Source organism: Cricetulus griseus, chromosome 3 (assembly GCF_003668045.3).
Source record: "Cricetulus griseus strain 17A/GY chromosome 3, alternate assembly CriGri-PICRH-1.0, whole genome shotgun sequence".
NCBI classification, from domain to species: domain Eukaryota; kingdom Metazoa; phylum Chordata; class Mammalia; order Rodentia; family Cricetidae; genus Cricetulus; species Cricetulus griseus.
The window spans coordinates 117,238,023-117,259,351 of NC_048596.1; the positions used below are offsets into that span (position 1 = coordinate 117,238,023).

The 21,329-nt window shown below is 51.6% G+C and overlaps 1 protein-coding gene across 2 annotated transcripts; it reads left to right on the forward strand.

Annotated features, from left to right (window-relative positions):
- Positions 1 to 236: 236 nt before the first annotated feature.
- Man2a2 (mannosidase alpha class 2A member 2) lies at positions 237 to 20,720 on the forward strand. 2 transcript variants are annotated; one of them, XM_027408241.2, is made up of 24 exons: positions 237 to 488; positions 690 to 853; positions 1,874 to 2,023; positions 2,735 to 2,992; positions 3,063 to 3,207; positions 3,327 to 3,498; positions 3,700 to 3,827; positions 4,025 to 4,198; positions 4,566 to 4,752; positions 7,025 to 7,202; positions 7,488 to 7,690; positions 7,843 to 8,025; positions 8,174 to 8,288; positions 8,497 to 8,564; positions 8,695 to 8,860; positions 9,961 to 10,197; positions 11,100 to 11,222; positions 11,535 to 11,649; positions 11,860 to 11,993; positions 12,747 to 12,888; positions 14,692 to 14,825; positions 17,458 to 17,652; positions 17,785 to 17,892; positions 18,766 to 20,720. In XM_027408241.2, exons 3-24 carry the CDS (start codon positions 1,892 to 1,894, stop codon positions 18,916 to 18,918), a joined length of 3,450 nt encoding a protein of 1,149 aa, XP_027264042.1. In that variant the 5' UTR covers positions 237 to 488; positions 690 to 853; positions 1,874 to 1,891; the 3' UTR covers positions 18,919 to 20,720. The 2 variants fall into 2 exon arrangements, with proteins under 2 accessions (XP_027264042.1, XP_027264043.1); XM_027408242.2 differs by lacking the exons at positions 237 to 488; positions 690 to 853 and adding an exon at positions 2,437 to 2,652 and having other exon boundaries at positions 1,890 to 2,023.
- The last annotated feature ends 609 nt before the right edge of the window (positions 20,721 to 21,329 follow it).

Consider the following 21,329-nt stretch of genomic DNA (forward strand, 5'->3'; position numbering starts at 1 on the left):
AAAAAGTCGCGCAGCTCTGCTGGGGTTCCGCAGCGCGCGCCCTGCCCTTTCAACGGCTGCGCAGAGACGCAAGGCGGCCATAGCGGACCGCTGTGCCGACCCAGCAGGAGGCACCGCGGGAACCCGGCCGAGACGCTGGGAGGCGACCGAGCCTGGCGCTAGGGGGCGCTGCGGAACACCGTGGGGGGGTGCGAGACGGCGGCGGGGCCCGGAGCCAGGGGACGCTGTGCGCGGTCCCCCGCGCCCCTCCTCCCGCCCGACGCGCTGCTCGACCCCGCGGCCGCTGGAGGCGGGAGCGCGGAGCGAGCGCAGGAGCGCGCGGCGGTCCTGGCCCCCGCGGGAGCGCGGCTGCGGGACCGAGCAGGGGCGGTGGGTGGACAGGCCTGCGCAACGGCCCGCGCGCGCGCTCGGGCTGCGGTCCCCGGGGATGCAAGCGGTGGCGGCTCGGCCGGCAGGGTCCCGAGCGGCGCGGAGGCCGGCTGCGTACGGTAACGGGCCAGCCGCGGTGCGGGCGATGACTCCTGCCTGCAGGCCGCGGGCGTTGCGGCCCCCGGGTGCCCGCTGAGCTCCGAGGGCCGGAGGGGGCTGGGCGGGCCTGCGGGGGAGACCCCGGGGCAGGTGCCTGCCCCAACGGTAACCCAGCTCCTGCTTCCCTGCTCCGCCCTCTTTGGCCCGGACCCAATCTCCAGGGGCTAAAAATATTGCCCGGAGGCTCCTGAGCGGAATCAGTTCGCGCTAAGTAGGACGCTGGGTGAGGTGACAGAGCTCTTCAGCACCAGGGCCTGAAGAGCAGACTCCAGGACGCGGTCCCGCCCACGCGCGTTCAGCAGTTAGCGTCCTCCCTCCGTCACAGGCAAGTGGGGACCCGCGGGCGGTGAAAGCGGGCGCTGTGGGTCTTCTCGAGTTGCCCCATACCGAGAAGTTGTGCCTGGCCTCCACTACCCTGGGGACTTGAGTCTCCCCGCTGGCTTCTCACGAGTCCGTTAAAGCGCCCTGGAAGCTAGGACTGGAAGTTTTGCACTGCAGGAATCAGTACTGGCCGGGAGAATACTAGACTACTAATACAGGGTTGTTAGAAACGTGAGCATTTCTTCTTCTTTAAAAAGAAGTCCGTTCTGTATTCTTGTTGAGACGGGGTCTGGGCCAGGCACTGTTTCTGCTGAGTAGCTGTTTGACCCAGGAGTAGACAGACGGCTTGTCTTTCTCTCCAGCCGGTGATTGTACCTCTAAGTCAAACAAAATAGAAGCCTTGGTATTTATTCATCTGAAGGGAGGAAACACATGGCTAGGGAGCCTGGACAGGCATTCTTTGCGGGCAGAGTCCTGAGCAAGGTGTTTGCAATCAGTGGTTTTGTAATGAAGTGTGGGTCAGAGCTGGGGCTCTGTTATCCCTGCTTTTGTTTTTGTTTTTAATGGGTTACATTTGTTTATTTGTGAGCATGTACGCCACAGAAAACGTGTGGCAATGCAACTCACACGTTTATGGTAGTTGCTTTTTCTACTTCCACCTTGTGAGTCAAATGGATTATCTTGGCTGTCAGGCTTGGCTGCAAGTGCCTTACTTACTGAGCTGTCTCACCTGACACACACACACACACACACACACACACACACACACACCCTGCATCCTGATTTTTATCGTTCCGGTTGAGGGGAGGCAGAACTTCTGTCCTACAGGACCAGCCCCAGACATATGTGCTACTTGTGTGCTGGGAGTCTCAACCAAGATTTGGTTATTGGAAGCCCCCCCCCCCTTTTTTTCCCCAGAGTCAGGCACAAGTAGGTACTGCTTGGGAATTCAGAGGGCATTTGATAGGAAGACCAACAGAAGGGTTTTGCATGCCAGAACTAGAGATGGTCTCTCTCCTGCCAGGTGCGTGTGGGGGTCAGCATGAAGTTGAAAAAGCAGGTGACAGTGTGCGGGGCTGCTATCTTCTGTGTAGCAGTCTTCTCCCTCTACCTGATGCTGGACCGGGTGCAGCACGATCCTGCCAGACACCAGAATGGTGGGAACTTCCCCAGGGTGAGTCACACCTTGTTCTCTTCTTCAGATGCAAGTCACACCTGGGCTTGGGCATCTCCCCAGCAGGAGAGCTATGCCGGTACAGGACGAGAACACGCCCCCCCCCACCCCTGGTCTTAGGGATTAGTTCAAGAGCCTCGTGCACGAAGGCGGGATACATGATCTACAGCTGAGTTATATAGCTGTAGCCCAGGAACACTCCTAGGCAGATCTGCCTTCTTTTTGGAGGTGGATGCCCAAGAGCTGGTTCTTGCTAAATACATGCTCCACCGCTGGGCTGAGCTCCTAGCCACGGCAGGAAGTGAAAAGCAACAGCGGCAGAAGAAGAAGAAAAGTGGCCATGTGTATTGCTAGTCTGAGTCGAGTTCTTGGCAGACACTGCTAATTGACTGCAGCATTTCTTTTCCATTAAGTTGAATGCAGTCCTCAACACCATGCTTGGTTGAGGCAGGAAGTACAGTCATTGAGCACAGGCACGCGAGAGGAAATGCTTGCCCTCCATGAGCTGGAGGGTGATGCTGCTTCCAAGCCAAGCGGATAGGGGGTCTGCAGGAGTGATGTGCGGCTTTCATCACCGCAGGCCCATGGTCTGACTTGGCCTGAGGAGAGTGAACCCATAGACCAGTCAGGTACCAGGTGGCAGCCCCAATCAGGAATTCTTCCTGTGACAGGGAGCTGTGAGTGATTACTTTCTGTTCTTATTTTTGGCAGAGCCAAATTTCTGTGCTGCAGAACCGGATCGAACAGCTGGAACAACTGTTGGAGGAAAACCATGAGATCATCAGCCATATCAAGGACTCTGTGCTGGAACTGACAGCCAATGCAGAGAGCCCACCAGCCCTGATGCCCTACCACACAGCCAACGGCTCCTGGGCTGTGCTCCCAGAGCCCCGGCCCAGTTTCTTCTCTGTCTCCCCCCAAGACTGCCAGTTTGCTTTGGGGGGCAGGGGTCAGAAGCCAGAACTACAGGTAAGAGCTGGTGCTGGCGGGAACTTCCTGTTGTCATACATGGCCCCTGAGCCACATTCCTCCCTGGCAGATGTTAGCTGTGTCTGAGGACTTGCCATTTGACAATGTGGAGGGTGGCGTGTGGAGGCAAGGCTTTGACATCTCCTACAGCCCGAACGACTGGGATGCTGAAGACCTGCAGGTGTTTGTGGTACCCCACTCTCACAATGATCCAGGTGAAGACCCAGCAAGCCTGGGAGCCGGGGTAGGGGGAAGGCTTTCTGATGACAAACATGACGAGGGATGCAGCTGAAGTAAGCGGCATATTCAGGGGAACTTGTGTTGATTCCACCAGGCTGGATCAAGACTTTTGACAAGTACTACATGGAACAAACCCAACACATCCTCAACAGCATGGTGTCCAAGCTGCAGGAAGACCCTCGACGACGCTTTCTCTGGGCAGAAGTCTCCTTCTTTGCCAAGTGGTGGGACAACATCAGTGCTCAAAAAAAGGCAGCAGTTCGAAGGTCAGTGGTAGTTGGGAAAGCATGGGAGAGTCATTATCTAAGTCCTAGCTGGGTGGGTTGGTCTTGTCTAATTCCATGGGTGCCAAGTTTGTGAGTATTCTCTGGCTGGAGGAGGCCAATGTATGCAGTCCCTGTCATCCTCTGGCTGCCAGGACCAAGCAAAGGGTCCCTGCCACATTCTGAGTGTGCCTTCATCCTTAGGCTGGTGGGAAACGGGCAGCTGGAGATTGCAACAGGTGGGTGGGTGATGCCAGATGAGGCCAACTCCCATTACTTTGCCTTGATTGACCAACTCATCGAGGGACACCAGTGGCTGGAGAGAAACCTGGGTAAGTCTAAGAATGGGAGCTGGGCCTGAGTGTTGTGGCAAGATGCTGTGAGGTACAGGGGTTGGTGGGGAGTTGTTCTTTCTAGGCTCATTGCAGCCCGTCTGATGGGTAAAGTAGGAGCTTGCCTCCTAGGCACTAGGAAGCCAGAGGTCAGTCCCTGAGGTATTCAGGGCCAGTGAAATCTGTGCTCTGCCCAGGTGCAACTCCACGCTCAGGCTGGGCAGTGGACCCCTTTGGGCACAGCTCCACCATGCCTTACCTGCTGCGCCGTGCCAACCTGACCAGCATGCTGATTCAGAGGGTGCATTATGCTATCAAGAAGCACTTTGCTGCCACTCACAGCCTGGAGTTCATGTGGAGGCAGATGTGGGGTAAGGCCAAGTAGGGGCATGGGTATTGTAGCCATGTAGTCTTCATTGGGGAAGAAAAGATTTATTAGAAATTCACCCTGTGGTCCCTAAGGGCTCACTGCCTGAAATAACTCTTCTGTCTAGGAGAGTCATGTTGACCCCTGCTGGCTTCTGTGGGCCCATCTCCTGCAGGAGCTGTGGGTTTGGGAGCCCCGTACCCTAGTCCCAGCCTGCACATGCTGTAAACTCTTGAGTTCAGCTAGAGCCTGAGTGTCTCTCAGGGCTGCCTATGGATGACATGAATCTACACACTTGTGATGTGTGTGTGTCTAGCTGCTAACCCTGCCTGCCAGTGGCCTGCCCTATGGGATGTCATTTTCATCTGCAGATCCAGACTTCAGCACAGACATCTTTTGCCACATGATGCCCTTCTACAGCTATGATGTCCCACACACCTGTGGCCCTGATCCCAAGATCTGCTGCCAGTTTGATTTCAAACGTCTGCCGGGTGGGCGCATCAATTGCCCTTGGAAGGTGCCACCTCGGGCTATTACAGAGGCCAATGTGGCAGACAGGTATCTGCTGTCAGCCCTGCTAGGACAAGGTGTGGGGTGTGGGGCGTGGGGTTTTGAGCTGTGTACCCCAGCAGTACTCAATCTGTCTGCCTCCGTCTCCTGAGAATAGGGTAACAGGTCTTTGCTCCTGCACCCAGCTGCTGGTAACATTTGCTTCTCAGAGGAGTTAGGCTGAAACCTGGCTTCTGGTCTTGGCTGTGCCACATGGGACTGACCATACCTGGAAAGAAGGGTAGAGTCTGGTGGAGAGTTTAGGCCATGCATCTGCAATAGCAACCCCTTCCTGCCTCCCTGGGGAATGGGAAAGGCGCTTAGCTTCTTTCTCAGAATGCTTTTGCTTTCCTCGGTGAGGATGCCTTCTGATGCCCTAATAGACTGGGAGGCATTCCCTGCCCCCACCCCTTCTTTTCTTTTTGAGAAGGATCTCATATTCCAGGCCGGCTGGCCTCAAACATGCCTGTTTCCTGAGTGCTGGGTTACAAGCATGACTCAACACACCTGGTTTATGCCCAAATCAGGGGTTTGTGAAGCTGGACAAGCACTCTACCAACTGAGCTACATACCCAGCCCTAAACATTTTTTTTTTCTGAGACAGAATCTCACTGTGTAGTTCTGGCTGTCTTGTAACTCAGAAAGTAGACCAAGCTAGCCTCAAACTTGCAGAGATGTGCCTGCCTTTGCCTCCTAAGTGCTGGGACTAAAGGCATGCATCACTATGCCTGGCACCTGCCCTAAACAGTTTTTACATTGGTACCATTTCTTGCAAACTTTCAGCTGCTATCCCTCGTTTGACTCAGGTTCTCGGGGTCAGCTCCAGGTCAGGCAGGTGGATCTTGTGCTCACTGGGCCCAAATCCTGTTTAGACTCACCCAGTCCTGCCAGAGAGCTTTAGTCTGAGAAAAAAGACCTGTCCCTCCTAAAGTACCTCAAAGATGTCACTGTACAAAAGTATTGGTTAAGGTTGATCTAAATGTCACTTTAGCTGAAATGTTGAGAATGTGGTAAGTAGCAGCAATCCAAGCAAGCACTGAAAAGGCTACTTTTCTTTTTTCTTTTTTTTTTTTTTCTTTTGTGGGGACAAGATCTTGTCATGTAGCTCTGGTTTGCCCAGTACTCACTCTGTATGTAGCTCAGGCTGACCTCAAACTTGCAACAGTCTTCCTACCTTAGACTCCAAGTGTTGGGATTACAGGCACATGTCATATACCCGGCAGGGAAAAGCCTCTAATGACATGTTATAAGACTGTATTGGATAGATAATATGGATTAAAAAAATTAATGTTTTCATACAGTTCAAGCAAGGCACCTTTCTCCTTGTGTGTATCGGGGTTTAGACAGAGTCTCATGTAGCTGAGGCTGTCCTTGAACTTGCTGTGTAGGTGAGGATGGGCTTGAACTACTGATACCCCAAAAGTGCTGGGATTATAGGCATGTGCTACCACACCTAGCAGGCCTCTGGGTAGTAGACCTGTCTGGCTTCAAATTTGGAATCTTCTTGCCTCAGCTTCCCAAGTACTGAGATTGCATGGATGTACCACTGTGCCTAGCTTTTCATGTGAATTTTGTTTGTTTTTTTTCTTTTTCTTTCTTTCTTTCTTTTTTTTTTTTCCAGACAGGGTTTCTCTGTGTAGCTTTGGAGCCTATCCTGGCACTCACTCTAGAAACCAGGCTGGCCTCGAACTCACAGAGATCCGCCTGCCTTTGCCTCCCAAGTGCTGGGATTAAAGGTGTGCGACACCAACTCCCGGTTTTTTCTTTTTCTTTTGTTAAGACAGGATCTCATTATATAGTCCTGGCTGGCCTGGAGTTCAATATAGAGATTAGGCTGGCCTCATACATGATCTGCCTGCCTTCTGCCTCCCAGGGCTGGAGTTAAAAGTAAGTGCTACCAGGCATAGTTTGCAAGTGTGTGGAACCACATTTGTGGATGCATATCCAGGTCTGTGAGTGTATATGGAGACCAAGGTTGACGTCAGAAATCTACCTTGGTCTCTCTCTACCTTATTCATTGAAAAAGTTTCGTAGCTGAACCCAGAGCTCGTCTCCGGTATGGACTCGTCTAGCTTTGCAGCTTGCTCTGGAGATCCTGTCTCCATCTTCTGAGCTCTGTGATTACAGTCAGGCCTCCATGCCCACTGGCATTTACATGTTTGTGGGGGTCCCAAGTTCCAGTCCTCACACTTATGTGGCAAATATTTTATCTACTGAGCCACATCCCCACCCCCACCCCCCCTCACTGGGACTTCATGTTGGGTCTGTGACCTGTTTCCAGGGCAGCCCTGCTCCTGGACCAGTACCGGAAGAAGTCCCGGCTTTTCCGAAGCAACGTCCTCCTTGTGCCACTGGGCGATGACTTCCGATATGACAAGCCTCAGGAGTGGGATGCCCAGTTCTTCAACTACCAGCGGCTCTTTGACTTCCTCAACAGCAAGCCGGAGCTCCATGTGCAGGTGGGAGGGAGGCATGTGCGGACGGGTCTGCAGCTACAGTGCTGCACTTAGTCCTTCTGTACCAGCCCTGCTGCTGAGGGCTCCAGGTCACTCTCAGTCTTGGGCAAGGTTCCTGTGTGGGTCAGAATTCATTCCCAAGTTTCCCAGAAGAGCAGGACATACAGATTTCCTGCCCTTTGCTAGGCAAAGTCCTCACCCCTGCCCACACCTGCAGCATTGTGGAATGGTGGCCAGAGATCCCAGGAGGCTCTGTAATTGATGGACGCTTGCTTTGGGTCCCTACAGGCCCAGTTTGGGACCCTCTCTGAGTATTTTGATGCTCTCTATAAGAGGACAGGAGTGGAGCCTGGTGCCCGGCCTCCAGGGTTTCCTGTGCTGAGTGGAGATTTCTTCTCCTATGCTGACCGGGAGGACCACTATTGGACAGGCTATTACACATCCCGGCCTTTCTACAAGAGCTTGGACCGAGTCCTAGAAGCCCACCTGCGGTGAGAGCTGCCCACCTCCCCTTGCTGAGTACGAGTTAACCTTTGAGGTGTAGGCGGGGCGGTGTAGCGAGAAAGGATGCCATCAGTGTGTGGGTGGCCCCTGAGCATAGGTTGAACAGAACAGGAAGACTCTGACTTTTTTCTCTGGGTAGTGGGGCAGAGGTTCTATACAGCTTGGCTGTGGCTCATGCCCGCCGCTCTGGACTGGCTGGCCAGTACCCGCTGTCTGATTTTGCTCTTCTGACGGAAGCTCGGCGCACACTGGGGCTCTTCCAGCACCATGATGCCATCACTGGAACTGCCAAGGAGGCGGTGGTAGTAGACTATGGGGTCAGGTAGGAGCCACCTCCACTCCCCACACAATTTCAAAGAGTGGATATGTGGGTGATTGGTGGGCAGGCTGCCGAGGGCTGGTCCTGCTGTTGGTTGCAGACAGCCTCCCAGTGGCCATCTTCACTCAGCTTTCTCTGGTGCCCCCCACAGGCTGCTGCGGTCCCTGGTTAGCCTGAAGCAGGTCATCATCAATGCTGCTCACTATCTGGTGCTGGGCGACAAAGAAACCTATGAATTTGACCCTGGTACACCCTTCTTTCAAATGGTGAGTCCCTCCTACATCTGCTTGAGAGATCTTGTGGTGTGGGTGGTACTACCTCAAGAGCTGCGATTGGTGGGTACTGTTCCTCTTTTTCCTTCCTTGTTTTGGGGTGCAGATTCCATGCTCAAGGTAGTTGATGGCCTGGACAGGTTGGGGTGGGGAGGAGGTTGAGCGCACTCATCATTCTTTCTTCCTGCCCATGTCATTGCAGGATGACAGTCGTTTAAGTCACGATGCCCTGCCGGAGCGCACAGTGATTGAGCTGGATTCCTCACCCAGGTGAGTCCGGCCTGCCCGTTCCCAGAGGCACCCTCCAGCTCCCCACAGTGCAGGGGGTGCTCCTTCTGGCTGCTGCTTCTGTCCTGCCGCTGCAGCAAGCTCCTGGGGTCAGCCCACCTTCCACCCACAGGTTTGTGGTGCTATTTAACCCACTGGAACAGGAGCGGCTCAGTGTGGTGTCCCTGCTGGTCAACTCCCCAAGGGTGCGAGTCCTTTCAGAGGAGGGTCAGCCCCTGTCTGTGCAGATCAGTGCACACTGGAGCTCAGCCACTAACATGGTCCCTGATGTCTACCAGGTAAGGCGGGGCTCAGCCCTCCCTACTTGTCAGTACCTCTCCTGGGGCCTCACTCCCCAGGAACACCTGCTTCCCACTCCCCTGCTGTGCTCTGCTTACCCCCCAGGATGGAGGCAGGTGGCTTGGGGCGAGACATTGCCCGAAGGATAGTCACTCTTGGGATTTGAGTATCTTTAAAAGGATGGTGAGGACACTGTGGTAATAATTATACTGCAGATGGCAACAATAGTGCCCTCAGCTGCTCATCAAGTATTCATTGTTTACTTCATTGTGATGGGGTCTTATATGATGCCCAACCTGGTCTCTAATTCCTGGACACAAGCTTCTAATGATGGTTTATTGTGTTGACTTAACTATGTATTTCATCTGTAATATGGATGAGAAATAAATATTCAGGTATAGTTCATGGCAGGCACTGCTCTAAGTGGTTAAATATCTAATTCATTCAGAATTTTTTTAAAGATAAGGCCTCACTGTGTAGTTCAGGTTGGCTTCAAACTTGCTGTCCTCTGGTTCAGCCTCCTGACTGTTGGGATACAACAATGTACCATCACTCCTGGCTTTCATTAAACTCTTCCAAAAAAAAAAAAAAAATAAGCCGGGTGGTGGTGGCACATGCCTTTAATCCCAGCACTCGGGAGGCAGAGGCAGGCGGATCTCTGTGAGTTCGAAGCCAGCCAGGTCTCCAGAGTGAGTGCCAGGATAGGCTCCAAAGCTACACAGGGAAAACCTGTCTCTAAAAACAAAAAAAAAAACAAAAAAAAAAAAAAAAAAACTCTTCAAGTGTACATAGTGATGCAATCCTCGCTTCACCAGAAACAGAGGTGGTTAAGGTACTTGCCTAAGGTTGCTCAGAGAGTATATGACAGCCTGCTTCAGACCCTAGGCTCTCAACTGAGTGCTGTGCCCCTTGGCTGACAGGCATGCAGAATGAACTGCAACTCAGAACCAAGATCCCAAACCAGACAGGGTTTTTTCAGGTAGAAATGTAAGGTTCTGTGCTGGCTTCAGAAAACAGAACGCAGAGGTCAAGGATGAAGGGAGAAGGCGGCCTGTGTGGACTGATGCTCATCTGCTTCTTTCTGCCCCTGGGCCCACAGGTGTCGGTACCTATCCGCCTGCCAGCCCTGGGCCTGAGTACGCTGCAGCTGCAGCCGGACCTTGATGGGCCCTACACAGTGCCGTCTTCCGTACGTGTCTACCTGAATGGTGTGAAGCTGTCCGTCCCCAGGCAGACGGCATTCCCTCTCCGTGTCATGGACTCCAGCACCAGTGACTTTGCCATCAGCAATCACTACATGCAGGTCTGGTTCTCCGGCCTTACTGGGCTCCTCAAGGTAAAGGGCCAGGCCAGGGGTTGTGGGAGGGACCAAAGGGAGGGAGGGCACGGGCATCAGGGGGCTTGTGTACAACTGTCCTGGCCCCAAGCTCCTCCTATCGCCTGACTCACAGAGACTCGGATGTGAGCATTAGCAGCTCTCAAGCTAACAGCATGGCAAAGCTGAGTGTGTTGTTAATCATCTGCTGCTGTGTCTGTGACTTGGAAAGGAGAGAAGGTTGATTTCTGCTTACAGTTTGTGAGCTTTGAGCCTACAGTTAGGCAGACCCATTGCTTTGGGGCCTGTAGTTAGGCAGCAAGCATGCCATGGCAGGGAACACATTACTTTACAACCAGGATGCGGAGGTTGGGTGCTGTGGTGCAGACCTATAATTTCAGCAATGGAGGGGGCAGAAGCAAGAGGATCAGACGTTCAAGGTCATCTTTGATTGCATAGCAAGTTTGAGGCTAACCTGGACTACATGAGATCCTTGTCTCAAAAAAGTTTATAGAGAAGTTGGAGTTAGGTGGTGGTGCTCATGCTGTTAATCCCAGCACTCAGAAGGCAGAGGCAGGCGGATCTCTGTGAATTCAAGACCAGCCTGGTCCACAGATTGAGTTCTAGGACAAGACAGGTCTACACAGAGAAACCCTGTCAAAAAAAGAAAGAAAGCAAGGAAGAAAGGAAGAAAAGAAAGAGTAGAAGGGAGGAAGGGAAGTGGTAGAGTCCCACTGTCCCCAACCTTGCCTAGTAGCAGCAGTCTGGGGATAAGCCCTTAGCACACAGACCTTATGGGGGACCCTAAGATTCCAACTGTAGCACTGGGCTTGGCTCCTTGGGGGTAGTCAATCCATGCCCTCCCAGGGGGAGACCTGACATGCTGGTGTGGGGCCAGGGGTCAGGGCTGTGTTTTTTGGCAGAGCATCCGAAGGGTGGATGAGGAGCAGGAACAGCAGATAGACATGAAGCTCCTCATCTATGGTACCCGGACATCCAAAGATAAGAGTGGTGCCTACCTCTTCCTGCCTGATAGCGAGGCTAAGGTACCTCAGATGCCTTGTAGAACCTGGTGGCCCTTGTGGGTGGGGAGAGCCTGGGAGGGACATGGGATCCCTTAAGTGGTCACTGCCTACTGTGTCCTGCCCTCCTGGCCTTGTCTTCGTTGCCTTGTGGAGGTTGGTGGGCTGTGGTCTAAACCACGCTTCTGCACCTGCTCAGCACAGGTGGTCAGGCCACCTGTGGGCCTGGGCCCAGCCACAGCACTGGGACAAGGACTTCTGTTGCCTTCCTCTGGGTTGGTACTGTTACTTTGGACTCTGTGCTGTGGCTTCAGTGGTCACTTGCTCTTTTTCCAGCCCTACGTCCCCAAGAACTCTCCTGTGCTGCGTGTCACCGAAGGCCCGTTCTTCTCAGAGGTGGCTGCCTATTACGAGCACTTTCACCAAGTGATTCGACTTTACAACTTGCCAGGTGAGCCCTGCAGGAGGGGACGGTCACAAGGAGTGTAAGTTCCACAGTCTGGCACCTGTTCTTTTGCCCCATCTCTGTTGACAAGAGTTGTGTCATTTGACATGGGATGCTTGATCTCTTGAGGAAAAATCCAGTCAACCTGTCCTGGGAGCTCCCTGGCATAGTCTCTCAGGCTGTGCTCACCTCATCTCTGGCTGTTCCTGTGTCCAGGAGTGGAGGGACTGTCTCTGGACATGGCAATCCTGGTAGACATCAGGGACTATGTGAACAAAGAGCTGGCCCTGCGCATCCACACGGACATTGATAGCCAGGGTACCTTCTTCACAGACCTCAATGGCTTTCAGGTAATTCTTGGGCCCTGTGGAACAGAACTTGGACTGCTTTGGGCCTCCCAGTATAAGTGCTGTGGGGAGGGTGCCAAGGACTGGTGACAAATATGGGGCCATTGAGATAGCTCAATGGATAAAGGCTCTTGACCAGGCCTGGCAACCTGAGTTCGATTTCTGGAACCCTGATAAAGGTGGAAGGAGAGAACCCATTCCAAAGAGTTCTCCACTGACCTCCACGTGTGTGCTGTGGCACATACACCCATGTACACACATTATACACATACATACACCCATGCGCACACATTATACACAAAAACACAATTTTAAAAAATAGCCAGGCAGTGATGGTGCATGACTTTAATCCCAGCATTTAGGAGGCAGAGGCAGGTAGATCTCCGAGTTCGAAGCCAGCCCGATCTACAGAACAAGTTCCAGGACAACCAGGGCTACCCAAGGAAACCCTGTATCAAAAAAACACAATAAAAACAAAGCAAACAAAAAATAATAACCAGGGCCGGGTGTTGGTGGCGCACGCCTTTAATCCCAGCACTCGGGAGGCAGAGGCAGGTGGATCTCTGTGAGTTTGAGGCCAGCCTGGTCTCCAGAGCAAGTGCCAGGATAGGCTCCAAAGCTACACAGAGAAACCCTGTCTCGAAAAACCAAATAAAAAAAAAATAATAGTAATAACCAGGAATGCCTTCACACTGAGAAGCTTTCAGAACACAAATCAGACACCATTCCTACCTGGTCTTGAACTTCTCCTGATAGGTACAGCCCCGGCGATATCTGAAGAAGTTGCCCCTGCAGGCTAACTTTTACCCCATGCCAGTCATGGCCTACATCCAAGATGCACAGAGGCGCCTCACACTGTACACTGCACAGGCTCTGGGTGTCTCCAGCCTCGGTGATGGTGAGTAGGGAACCAGCCTACCCTTGGCTCCAGCCAGTCCACTGGGGAAAGGCTTCCTTCCCCTCTCTCTAAGACCCCATCACCCCAAAGCTGAAGAAGGGGGTGAGCCATCTACAGTTCCTGTCAGTCACATTTGGGCTGTGGCATTGAAGGGTTGTTCTCAGCTGGGGGGTACAGCTCTTCTTCCTTCCTTCCTTCCTTCCTTCCTTCCTTCCTTCCTTCCTTCCTTCCTCCCTCCCTTCCTTCCTTTCTTCCTTTTTTTTTATTTTTGAGACAGTGTTTTTCTGTAGCCTTGGCTGTTATGAAACTTGTTCAATAGACCAGATTGGCCTTGAGCTCGTAGAGATCCACCTACCTCTCTGCCTCTTGAGTGCTGAGATTAAAAGCAGGGCCACCACCAGGCAAGTGGTTACAGTGTAATATTTAGGAAAGGGGAAATATACATATCTCCTCCTAATGGTCAGTAAAAGAAAGGCTGACATTCTTAACTATCAAACGAAGATCTCTGGGCCTAGCAGCACAGACATGTGACCCCAGCTCCTTGGAGGCTGAGGTAGGAGGATCCCAAATCCAAGCTCAGTCTGGGCAATTTAGCAAGACTTTGTTGTCTGGAGACTTAGCTCTGTGATGGAACACTCACAGAGTGTGAGCAAGGCATGAGATTCCCTCCTCAGTATTGGAGAAAATGAGAAGTTGTCAGGGTCAAGGTGAAAGCTCCCCCTACCCGCAGTGATCTCCATAGCCTTGGGACAAGATGAGCGGTGATTTATGGACTCTCGGCCCTAGAGGTCTTTCTGTCTGTGGGGGATAGAGATTGAGAGGGCTGAACCGAGTGCAAGATTAAGGTAAGTGTTGCGCCTGCTTCCTCTATGGGAGGAGTGAGGCTCTCCTGCCCTCTGCCAGGATTTTTTTTGGATCTGTCTGTCTGAATGCAGCCCATTGTCCTTGCTTAGTCAGCTGTGTGCCCCTCTGGGACATAGGGCATTAAGGAATGATTGTGTTCTATGTATGGAACCTATTTTAGGGTTGGGGATAGCTTCCTGTGTCTGCTCAGAGTACAAAGCCAAAGAGACTACAGAAATCAAAGTAAAGACTATAGAGATGAAAGGGAACTTGGCCATCTGTGGGGAAAGCTGTTGTGGGTCACTGTGGTGAAAGCCTTTCTGTCCTCACACCCATCCATCAGCTTTGCAGTGAGACCCTCCTCCAAGCGTAATCCAAATGGGAACAGAGGTGGTCCTCTTTACTGGAGAGGACTTGCTGAGCCTCACCTCATATGCCTCCTGCCTGTCCTCAGACACAGCCTGCTTCTGACAGACAAGGCCATCCACTCCAATCTGGGCTGCTGGTCCTTCTAGCTGATGCCAGGTAGAGCAGAGGCAAGAGGCAGTTATGAGTCTATCCAGCCTGAGAAAGCCCACACTCAGATGAGGGACTCTGCAGCAGTATGGCAGACAGGCTTCTCTCAGATTTCCAGCTTCTGTTTCCTGTGTTCTATGTGGCCTGTCCCCAAAAGGTTTCCTGCTGGCCTAAGCCCAGGGCCCAAGTCCTAGTCCTGAGTCACCGAGGTGAACTCAGTGCTCCCCTTTCTAGGCCTCCTGTTTCTTCACCTAAAGAAGTAAGGCGAGACACCTTCACTGCTCTACCAGTACTCAGGTCCATCATTCTCTCCTCTGAGTGACTCAGCTTGTCTGTGTCACTGGCCCTTTCCCCTGAGTACCTGAGGTGGAGTGTCTGCTCCCAAGGCCTGCGTCTGCTTAGACCTGGGTTTGGCAAACTGGAGCTCACTGTTAACTTCCCCAGGCCAGCTGGAGGTGATCTTGGACCGACGACTAATGCAGGATGACAACCGGGGTCTAGGCCAAGGGCTCAAAGACAACAAGGTCACCTGCAACCGCTTCCGCCTCCTGTTAGAACGGAGAACCATGAGCCGTGAGGTAAAATCTGGGCCCACTGTCTGGTGAGCTAGTGTAGGTTCAACCCTGTGGGTGACCCTGCGGGTTCCCAAATGTAGCTGGAGGAGGGCAGAGGGCAGACAGTACAGCTCATTTCCTGCATTGAACCAGGAGGCTATATTGCATTTGCTGGTCCATCTCATGTAGCTTGGCAGTCCCTTCCCAGCCACACCCTGTCCCTTTGCCCCTGTCATGTTCATCTTCTGCCTTTCTTTTTGCTAATCTCATCCTCCCTCCTCTAGCCTGAGCATTTCCTAGCCCTGACACAACCCTGCTCATCTCTTGGCTTTCTTTACCTTACCAGCCTGGTTTTTCCTCCAAACTGGCAGCCATGTTTAGGGGCTTGATCTTTTCCAGCAACACGGTCAGGAGCCCAAAGGTAAGGGTCAGCGAGGGCCTTGGTAGCCTAGGGTGAGCAGTCTAGCCCTGTAGTTGGAGTCTGCTGCCTAGCACCCTGCAGGTGTGGCTTAGTCACTTATTCCTTATGTAGATGCTGAGCCCCTGCTATGCTATGGGAACTAAAGGATATGGGCCAATGTGCTGCCACCCTTGGGCCCTACTAGCGAGCAGGGTTGAAGAGCTGCTCTGAGTTTAGGGTAGAAGTGGGGTCTCGTTGGGCCTACGGTGGAAGATGGCTTCCTGAAACAGCAGTCACCAGGCTCAGCTGTAATGAGTGGGAACCATGCACAAAGTAGAAGGGAGTGATGACAGTGTGAAAGGGAGATTAGTGACTTCAGAGTAGAGCAGTGCTGATGAGCATGGCAGCCACCATCCTCATGTGCTGGCCAGTTTTTGGTACTTGGATTGAACCCAGGTCTTTGCACATGTTAGACAAGTGTTCTGTCACTAAGCTAAGTTTCCAGTCTTGTGTGTGTCTGTGTGTGTGTATGAGAGAGAGAGAGAGAGAGAGAGAGAGAGAGAGAGAGAGAGAGAGAGACTTATATAGCTTGGGTTGCCCTCTTGATTTAGTGAGGATAACCTCAGGGTTATCTTTGGTTAGCCTTGATTTTTGTCTCACTGTTGCCTAGGCTGGCTTTGAACTTCTGAGTTCAAGTGAGCTTCTAGTCTCACCCTTCCAGTAGCCAAGACCACAGACATATGCCACTATGCCTAGTTACCTGTTTTTTTGAGACAAGGTCTCATGTAGCCCAGGCTAGCCTTCATCCTCCTGCCTCCATTTCCCAGGGGGTTAGAATTGTAGGAGTATATCACTATACTTGAAATAAGTTGAGGCTTTCACTCACACTAACAACACTCCTTGGGCCAGGTGTGGTGGCACATTTCTTCAGCTCTGGCATTCAGGAGATAGAGGCGGGAGATCTCTATGAGGGTGAAGCCTGGTCTGCAAAGGGAGTTCTAGGGCAGCTGATACATTGTAAGGTCCTGTCTCAGAACAATGAGGAAAAAAATTACAGGGAGCTGGAGAGATGGCTTAGTGGTTAAGAGCATTGACAGCTCTGGCAGAGGACCCAGCTTTGGTCCTCAACACTCACTGGGCAGACATTTCAGGGCCATCTGTAATTCCAGTTCAAGGGATACAGTGTGTTCTGGTCTCCAGGGGCACTGCATATGTGAAGTGTGCAGACATATATGTAGGCAACCCCCCCACACACACACACTAATAATAATCAATGGTTTTAAAATTACATTTAAGTCCCCAGTGGTTCCAGGTGGTCATAGTTATCACAGAAGGCATGGCAGATGGTGTTTCCATTATTTTAGAAAACTCCATGAGCCAGTGCTGGCCTAGAGCATGGTGGGAGGGAGGGGCAGAGCAGGCTGCAGAGATCTCGGGTGCCTGGCCAGAGTCTGGAGACCATGGAAGGTCTTGAATAGGGAGGGGTGCTGTCAGGATTTTCCCTCAGCTATCAGGACTGTGAGCAGCAGAGTGACTCTGTGGGGAGACAAGGAAGGGATGACAGTTTCAAGATGTTGAGACAGGAAGCCTTAGTGACTTGAATTAAGCCAAGGGTAGGAAAACAAGTTGAAGTGATAGTCTGTGTTGAAGACATTGCAGAAGCAAAATGGAAAAGGACTAGGCCTGTCTGGGCTTGAAGGGTGAAGGAAGCCTGTATATAGGGTACTCAGAGGGTAGTGCCAGGGTCAGGGATCAGCATGCAGAAATGTAGTGGCTGTGGAGAAATGTGGATGCCATGTGAATGTGGCATCCTGGGAGCCACCTGAGGAGTAGTTTCACTAGCTCAAGCTGGTGGACCTGAGTGTCAGGCTGGCACTGTGGATGTGGCATCTTACCATGGGATAGTTAAAACACTGTCACTATCAGAAGCCTGTCCATAGTGAAACATGTATCTCTGTTGTCCATTCTTACTCCTCTCTGTGTGGGGTGACAGCATTAATGAGAGAGTACATTCTTTATGATAGTGTTAAAGAAGCCACAAAGGAAAACATAGAAGTGGGCTTAGTAACACAACCCTGTCTAAGTTAAGTGCCATGAGAATTAGCCATTCATGAAGGTTGGAGGTTCGGGGCCTGGAGCCAGGTAGCCAGAGTCCAAGTGAACCAGGAAAGCTGTTCTGAAAAGATCTGGCCTGTCTCCTCTTCAGCCTTTAGCCTGGCTCTGCTCCCTCACCTACATTTTCGGTCCACCTTGCAGGTTCAAGATGAGCGCTCTACCAGCTACCCGTCCCTCCTCAGCCACCTGACTTCCATGTATCTCAACATGCCTCCACTCGCCTTGCCCGTGGCCAAGAAGCAGGTCACTAGCTCCACTCTGCGCTCTTTCCACCCTCTGACTTCCCCATTGCCCTGTGACTTCCATCTGCTCAATCTGCGCACGATCCCAGCTGAGGTAAGTGTTCCAGTGGGTGCTAAGCCTCACCACCAGGTGCTGGCCTTCCCCCCACCTCTTCTGTGTTTGGCCTTGCCTTGGGCAGAAGGGCTGCTGACCCTCCATTGCTCTTGCCTCTTGACTGTTTTCCAGGACACCCTGCCTTCAGCTGATGCTGCACTCATCTTGCACCGCAAGGGTTTTGACTGTGGCCTTGAGGCCAAGAACTTGGGCTTCAACTGTACCACAAGCCAGGGCAAGGTGAGCAGGGCCCAGGTGTGGGGGCCTGGCAGGGGCCCTTGTCAGGACAGTGAAGCTGGGCTTTCTGCAGTAGCAGAGCTGAGAGCTTAGAGGGAGGCTGGATGGGGGTTGGCAGTTGGATGAGAGAAGGTGGAACCTCAGGTCTCCTCAGAGACAAAGGGGAGGCTGAGTGTCTTTAGTATTGAGTTGGGTAGGAGCAGTTTCAGATAAGGCAGGGAACTAGAAAACTGGAGGAGGGACCTGAATTGAGCAAAATGGGAAACAAGAGAAATGATAACTGCTGCCCCTTTTGAAGCATTAGTAATGGTGGCACTTGGCTTGCTCTGGTGACTCAGAAGTGAACCCAGAAACAGTCCTCGTTCTCAAACACAGCTTGGTGTAACAGTTCCTGCACCGAGGTGCCTGGACAGGCCCTGGACTTGAGTAGATTGCAGCAAAGCCCTGTCTGAGGCTTGTTGCTTCTGAGAGGACTGTAGCTTATGTGAGATCATTTCCTTCTTTCTTTTTGTATCTATTCATCTTATTTTATCTTTGGGACAAGGGGTTATGTCGGCTGGATACAACCTTCCTATGTAGCCAAAGCTGAGTTGAACTCCTGAGCCACCGACTCTACCTCCCAAGAGTTGCAATTGTGTGTCACCATTGAGTACTACTTTACCTCTAAGGATCTGACAAGAGAGCTGGGTGTGGCAGCTCACAATATAATCCTAGCACTAAGGAGACTGAGACAGGATTGCTGTGAGTTTGAGGGCAGCCTTGAATTACAGTGTGAGGCCCTGTCTTAAAAATAACTAAACGGTGGTACTTGATATAAGGAAGAACTTAACCCAGTGTTAGCAGTGCCCAGCTCAGCCTGCCTTTCTCTCTTCACAGCTGGCCCTGGGAAGCCTATTCCGTGGCCTGGATGTGGTATTCCTGCAGCCAACCTCTTTGACTTTGCTGTATCCTCTGGCCTCACCCTCCAACAGCACTGACATCTTCCTGGAGCCCATGGAAATTGGCACCTTCCGCCTCCGCTTGGGTTAGGTTAGGACTTCTTGTGGCCTGAAGAGAAAGTTTATCCACAGAGACCACTCTTAACACCAAGATCGGGTTTGACAAGCCACACTGGTATCATGTCCTGTTCTGCCTCTCAGAACTATGACAGACTGCTCTGCCCTTACATTGTCTATTGCTGCTTCTGGGTTGTGAGTAGGTGCCCAGCTGGGCACAGGCTCAGGCTCCCATTGTTTTCCCAAAATGGGATGTAGGAAGAGTGGAGGCAAACAGAAGAGGTCAAGGAGGCTGAGAGGAACAGCCCAGTGCCAGGTGACTGCAGTTACGAGCTAGCTCTAGGGGGGCCCTATGGTGACACAGACCCCACATGTCCTACTATGAGTCACAGGAGCAGGGTGACTCTGGGAGAAGGGGCATAGAGACTCATTATTAGTGGAATAGAGGAGTGGAAGGGGTCCCTAGCTCTCCCAAGAGCCTAAAGGCTTTGCTGCTTTCTGCTCTGCCTCTGCTTTTAGTGCCACTGGGCTTGTATGCCCTGGCTAGTGACTGCTGGGTGGCAGGAAGGACTGGCTTGAGACTCTAAATCAAGGCCAGAGGCCATAGAACACTTCAGGTACCCACACCCATTCTATGCTGGTCATTGGTGATGTGTTGATTTGTGGCAGGGGTGAGAAGTGTCTCCCACCTTCCCTGCTTCTTTATGTCACACACCACTCTCCTCAGGAGTTCCTATCATAAGGTTCCTGGCAAAGTTCCTTTCCCTAGAAAGGAAATGGAGCTTCCAAGACTTCTGTGCTTGGGCATCTTGGGAAACATCCCATGCTGGGTCCAGTGGCAGGTGGAGAAGGTTCATCTTTGTTCCATCTGCAGAAATATTGCCTTCCTGGTATGTGGGACGAAGAAGTTGGAGACAAAATTAGGAGTCTGTATGCTTGGATGAGCCTTCATTTTACCTTCAATTAGTAGAGAATTTGTCTATAAATGATGAAAAGAGCTGGGCATTGGTGGCACTCGCCTTTAATCCCAGCACTCGGGAGGCAGAGGAAGGCGGATCTCTGTGAGTTGGAGACCAGCCTGGTCTACAAGAGCTAGTTTCAGGACAGCCTCCAAAGCCACAGAGAAACCCTATCTTGAAAAACCAAAAAAAAAAAAAAAACCAAAAAAAAAAAAGAAAAGAAAGTTGGTAAAAGTGAAACTTCGTCCCTTATGAAAACTTAGTAAGTCAAGACTAGAAAGAAGCACCATACTAGATAAAGGTCCCTGTCACCAGTAAACTATAGCACCCAAAGAACCAAACAGCACAGGCTCTCTCCTGAGAGTCAGAAACTAGCTGGGGGCATGCTGTTATTTAGCAGGGTCCCAGGTCACTAACCCTTGAAATTCAGCAGATTCAGAGACAAGGAAGAACCATGACTGCCACTGTTTTAAACCATAAGCTACCTAAGAAACCAGTGTCAACTGAAGACACAGCAAGGTGTTCTGTGAGTTGCCTGAATGCTGTCCATGCTCCTGTAAACACCAGTTCTACCCACATTAGCCCATAAAATCAATGTAATTCCAGCAAGAGTGGAGACTTCTTGGAACCCTGCCAGTTCTGACGTTGCTTTAGAAAAGTACAGGATGAGGGTGTGAGGCAGCTCTGAATGGCAGTGGTAATGTATGGCTGGTGGCCCCAACGTGGCAAAAGGCACTTGTCTTACAGAGTCCTCAAAGGCTTGGACTCTTCTGCCAGCATGAATGTAGTCATCATGCAGTCAGAGAGACACACCCAGGCACACAGAGTGCAGGGACAGGGAGATGGATCGTTTAATAAATAGTTCTTTGTGACAACTTGCTGTTAGTTGAAACTCTACCTCAGTTTTTCAAACCTCAGCCCTGGAGGGGAAAAACAAAACAAAAAATTATTCAAGAAACATACATATCATATATACATACATACATAACATACATACATATATATGATCTCACTATGTATGTAGCTCTGGTTTTTCTGGAACTCATTATGTAGACTAAGCCAGCCTCAAAATCACAGAGATCCCCACCTGCTTCTGCCTCCTGAATGCTGGGACTAAAGGCGTGTGCCACCACACCCAGCAAGGAAATATATTTTTATATCTGATGTAGGAAGGTTTTTCTAGACATAACATGAAACTTTAACACATAATAGGGGAAAAGACTAAAACAGGTTTTGCCACACAAAAAAAGAAAGCATGTTATAGGGAACAGGTGTCTGTAGCGAATGGTCACTGCAGGAGAAAAGCCTGCCTTGGCTCCTCAGGACGTCACTAGGGTCTGCCCAGCGGTCACGCAAAGATCCAACAGTGACAGGGCTGAGTTCTTGCAGGTCCTCCAGACTACATGCAGCCAGGCACAGGCCATGGATTCCTAGTCACGTTTTGGTGAAAGAAATAAGATGAGTAGGAAGTGCTTAGCGTAGAGCT

What these genes read in the sequence shown, in the direction of transcription:
- Man2a2 (XM_027408241.2), top strand. Translation starts at nt 1,892, where the DNA reads ATGAAGTTGAAAAAGCAGGTGACAGTGTGCGGGGCTGCTATCTTCTGT. An exon ending in AAAAAGGCAGCAGTTCGAAG is followed by an intron (nt 3,499 to 3,699) that starts GTCAGTGGTAGT and finishes CTTCATCCTTAG; the next exon opens with GCTGGTGGGAAACGGGCAGC. An exon ending in TGGTCCCTGATGTCTACCAG is followed by an intron (nt 8,861 to 9,960) that starts GTAAGGCGGGGC and finishes CTGGGCCCACAG; the next exon opens with GTGTCGGTACCTATCCGCCT.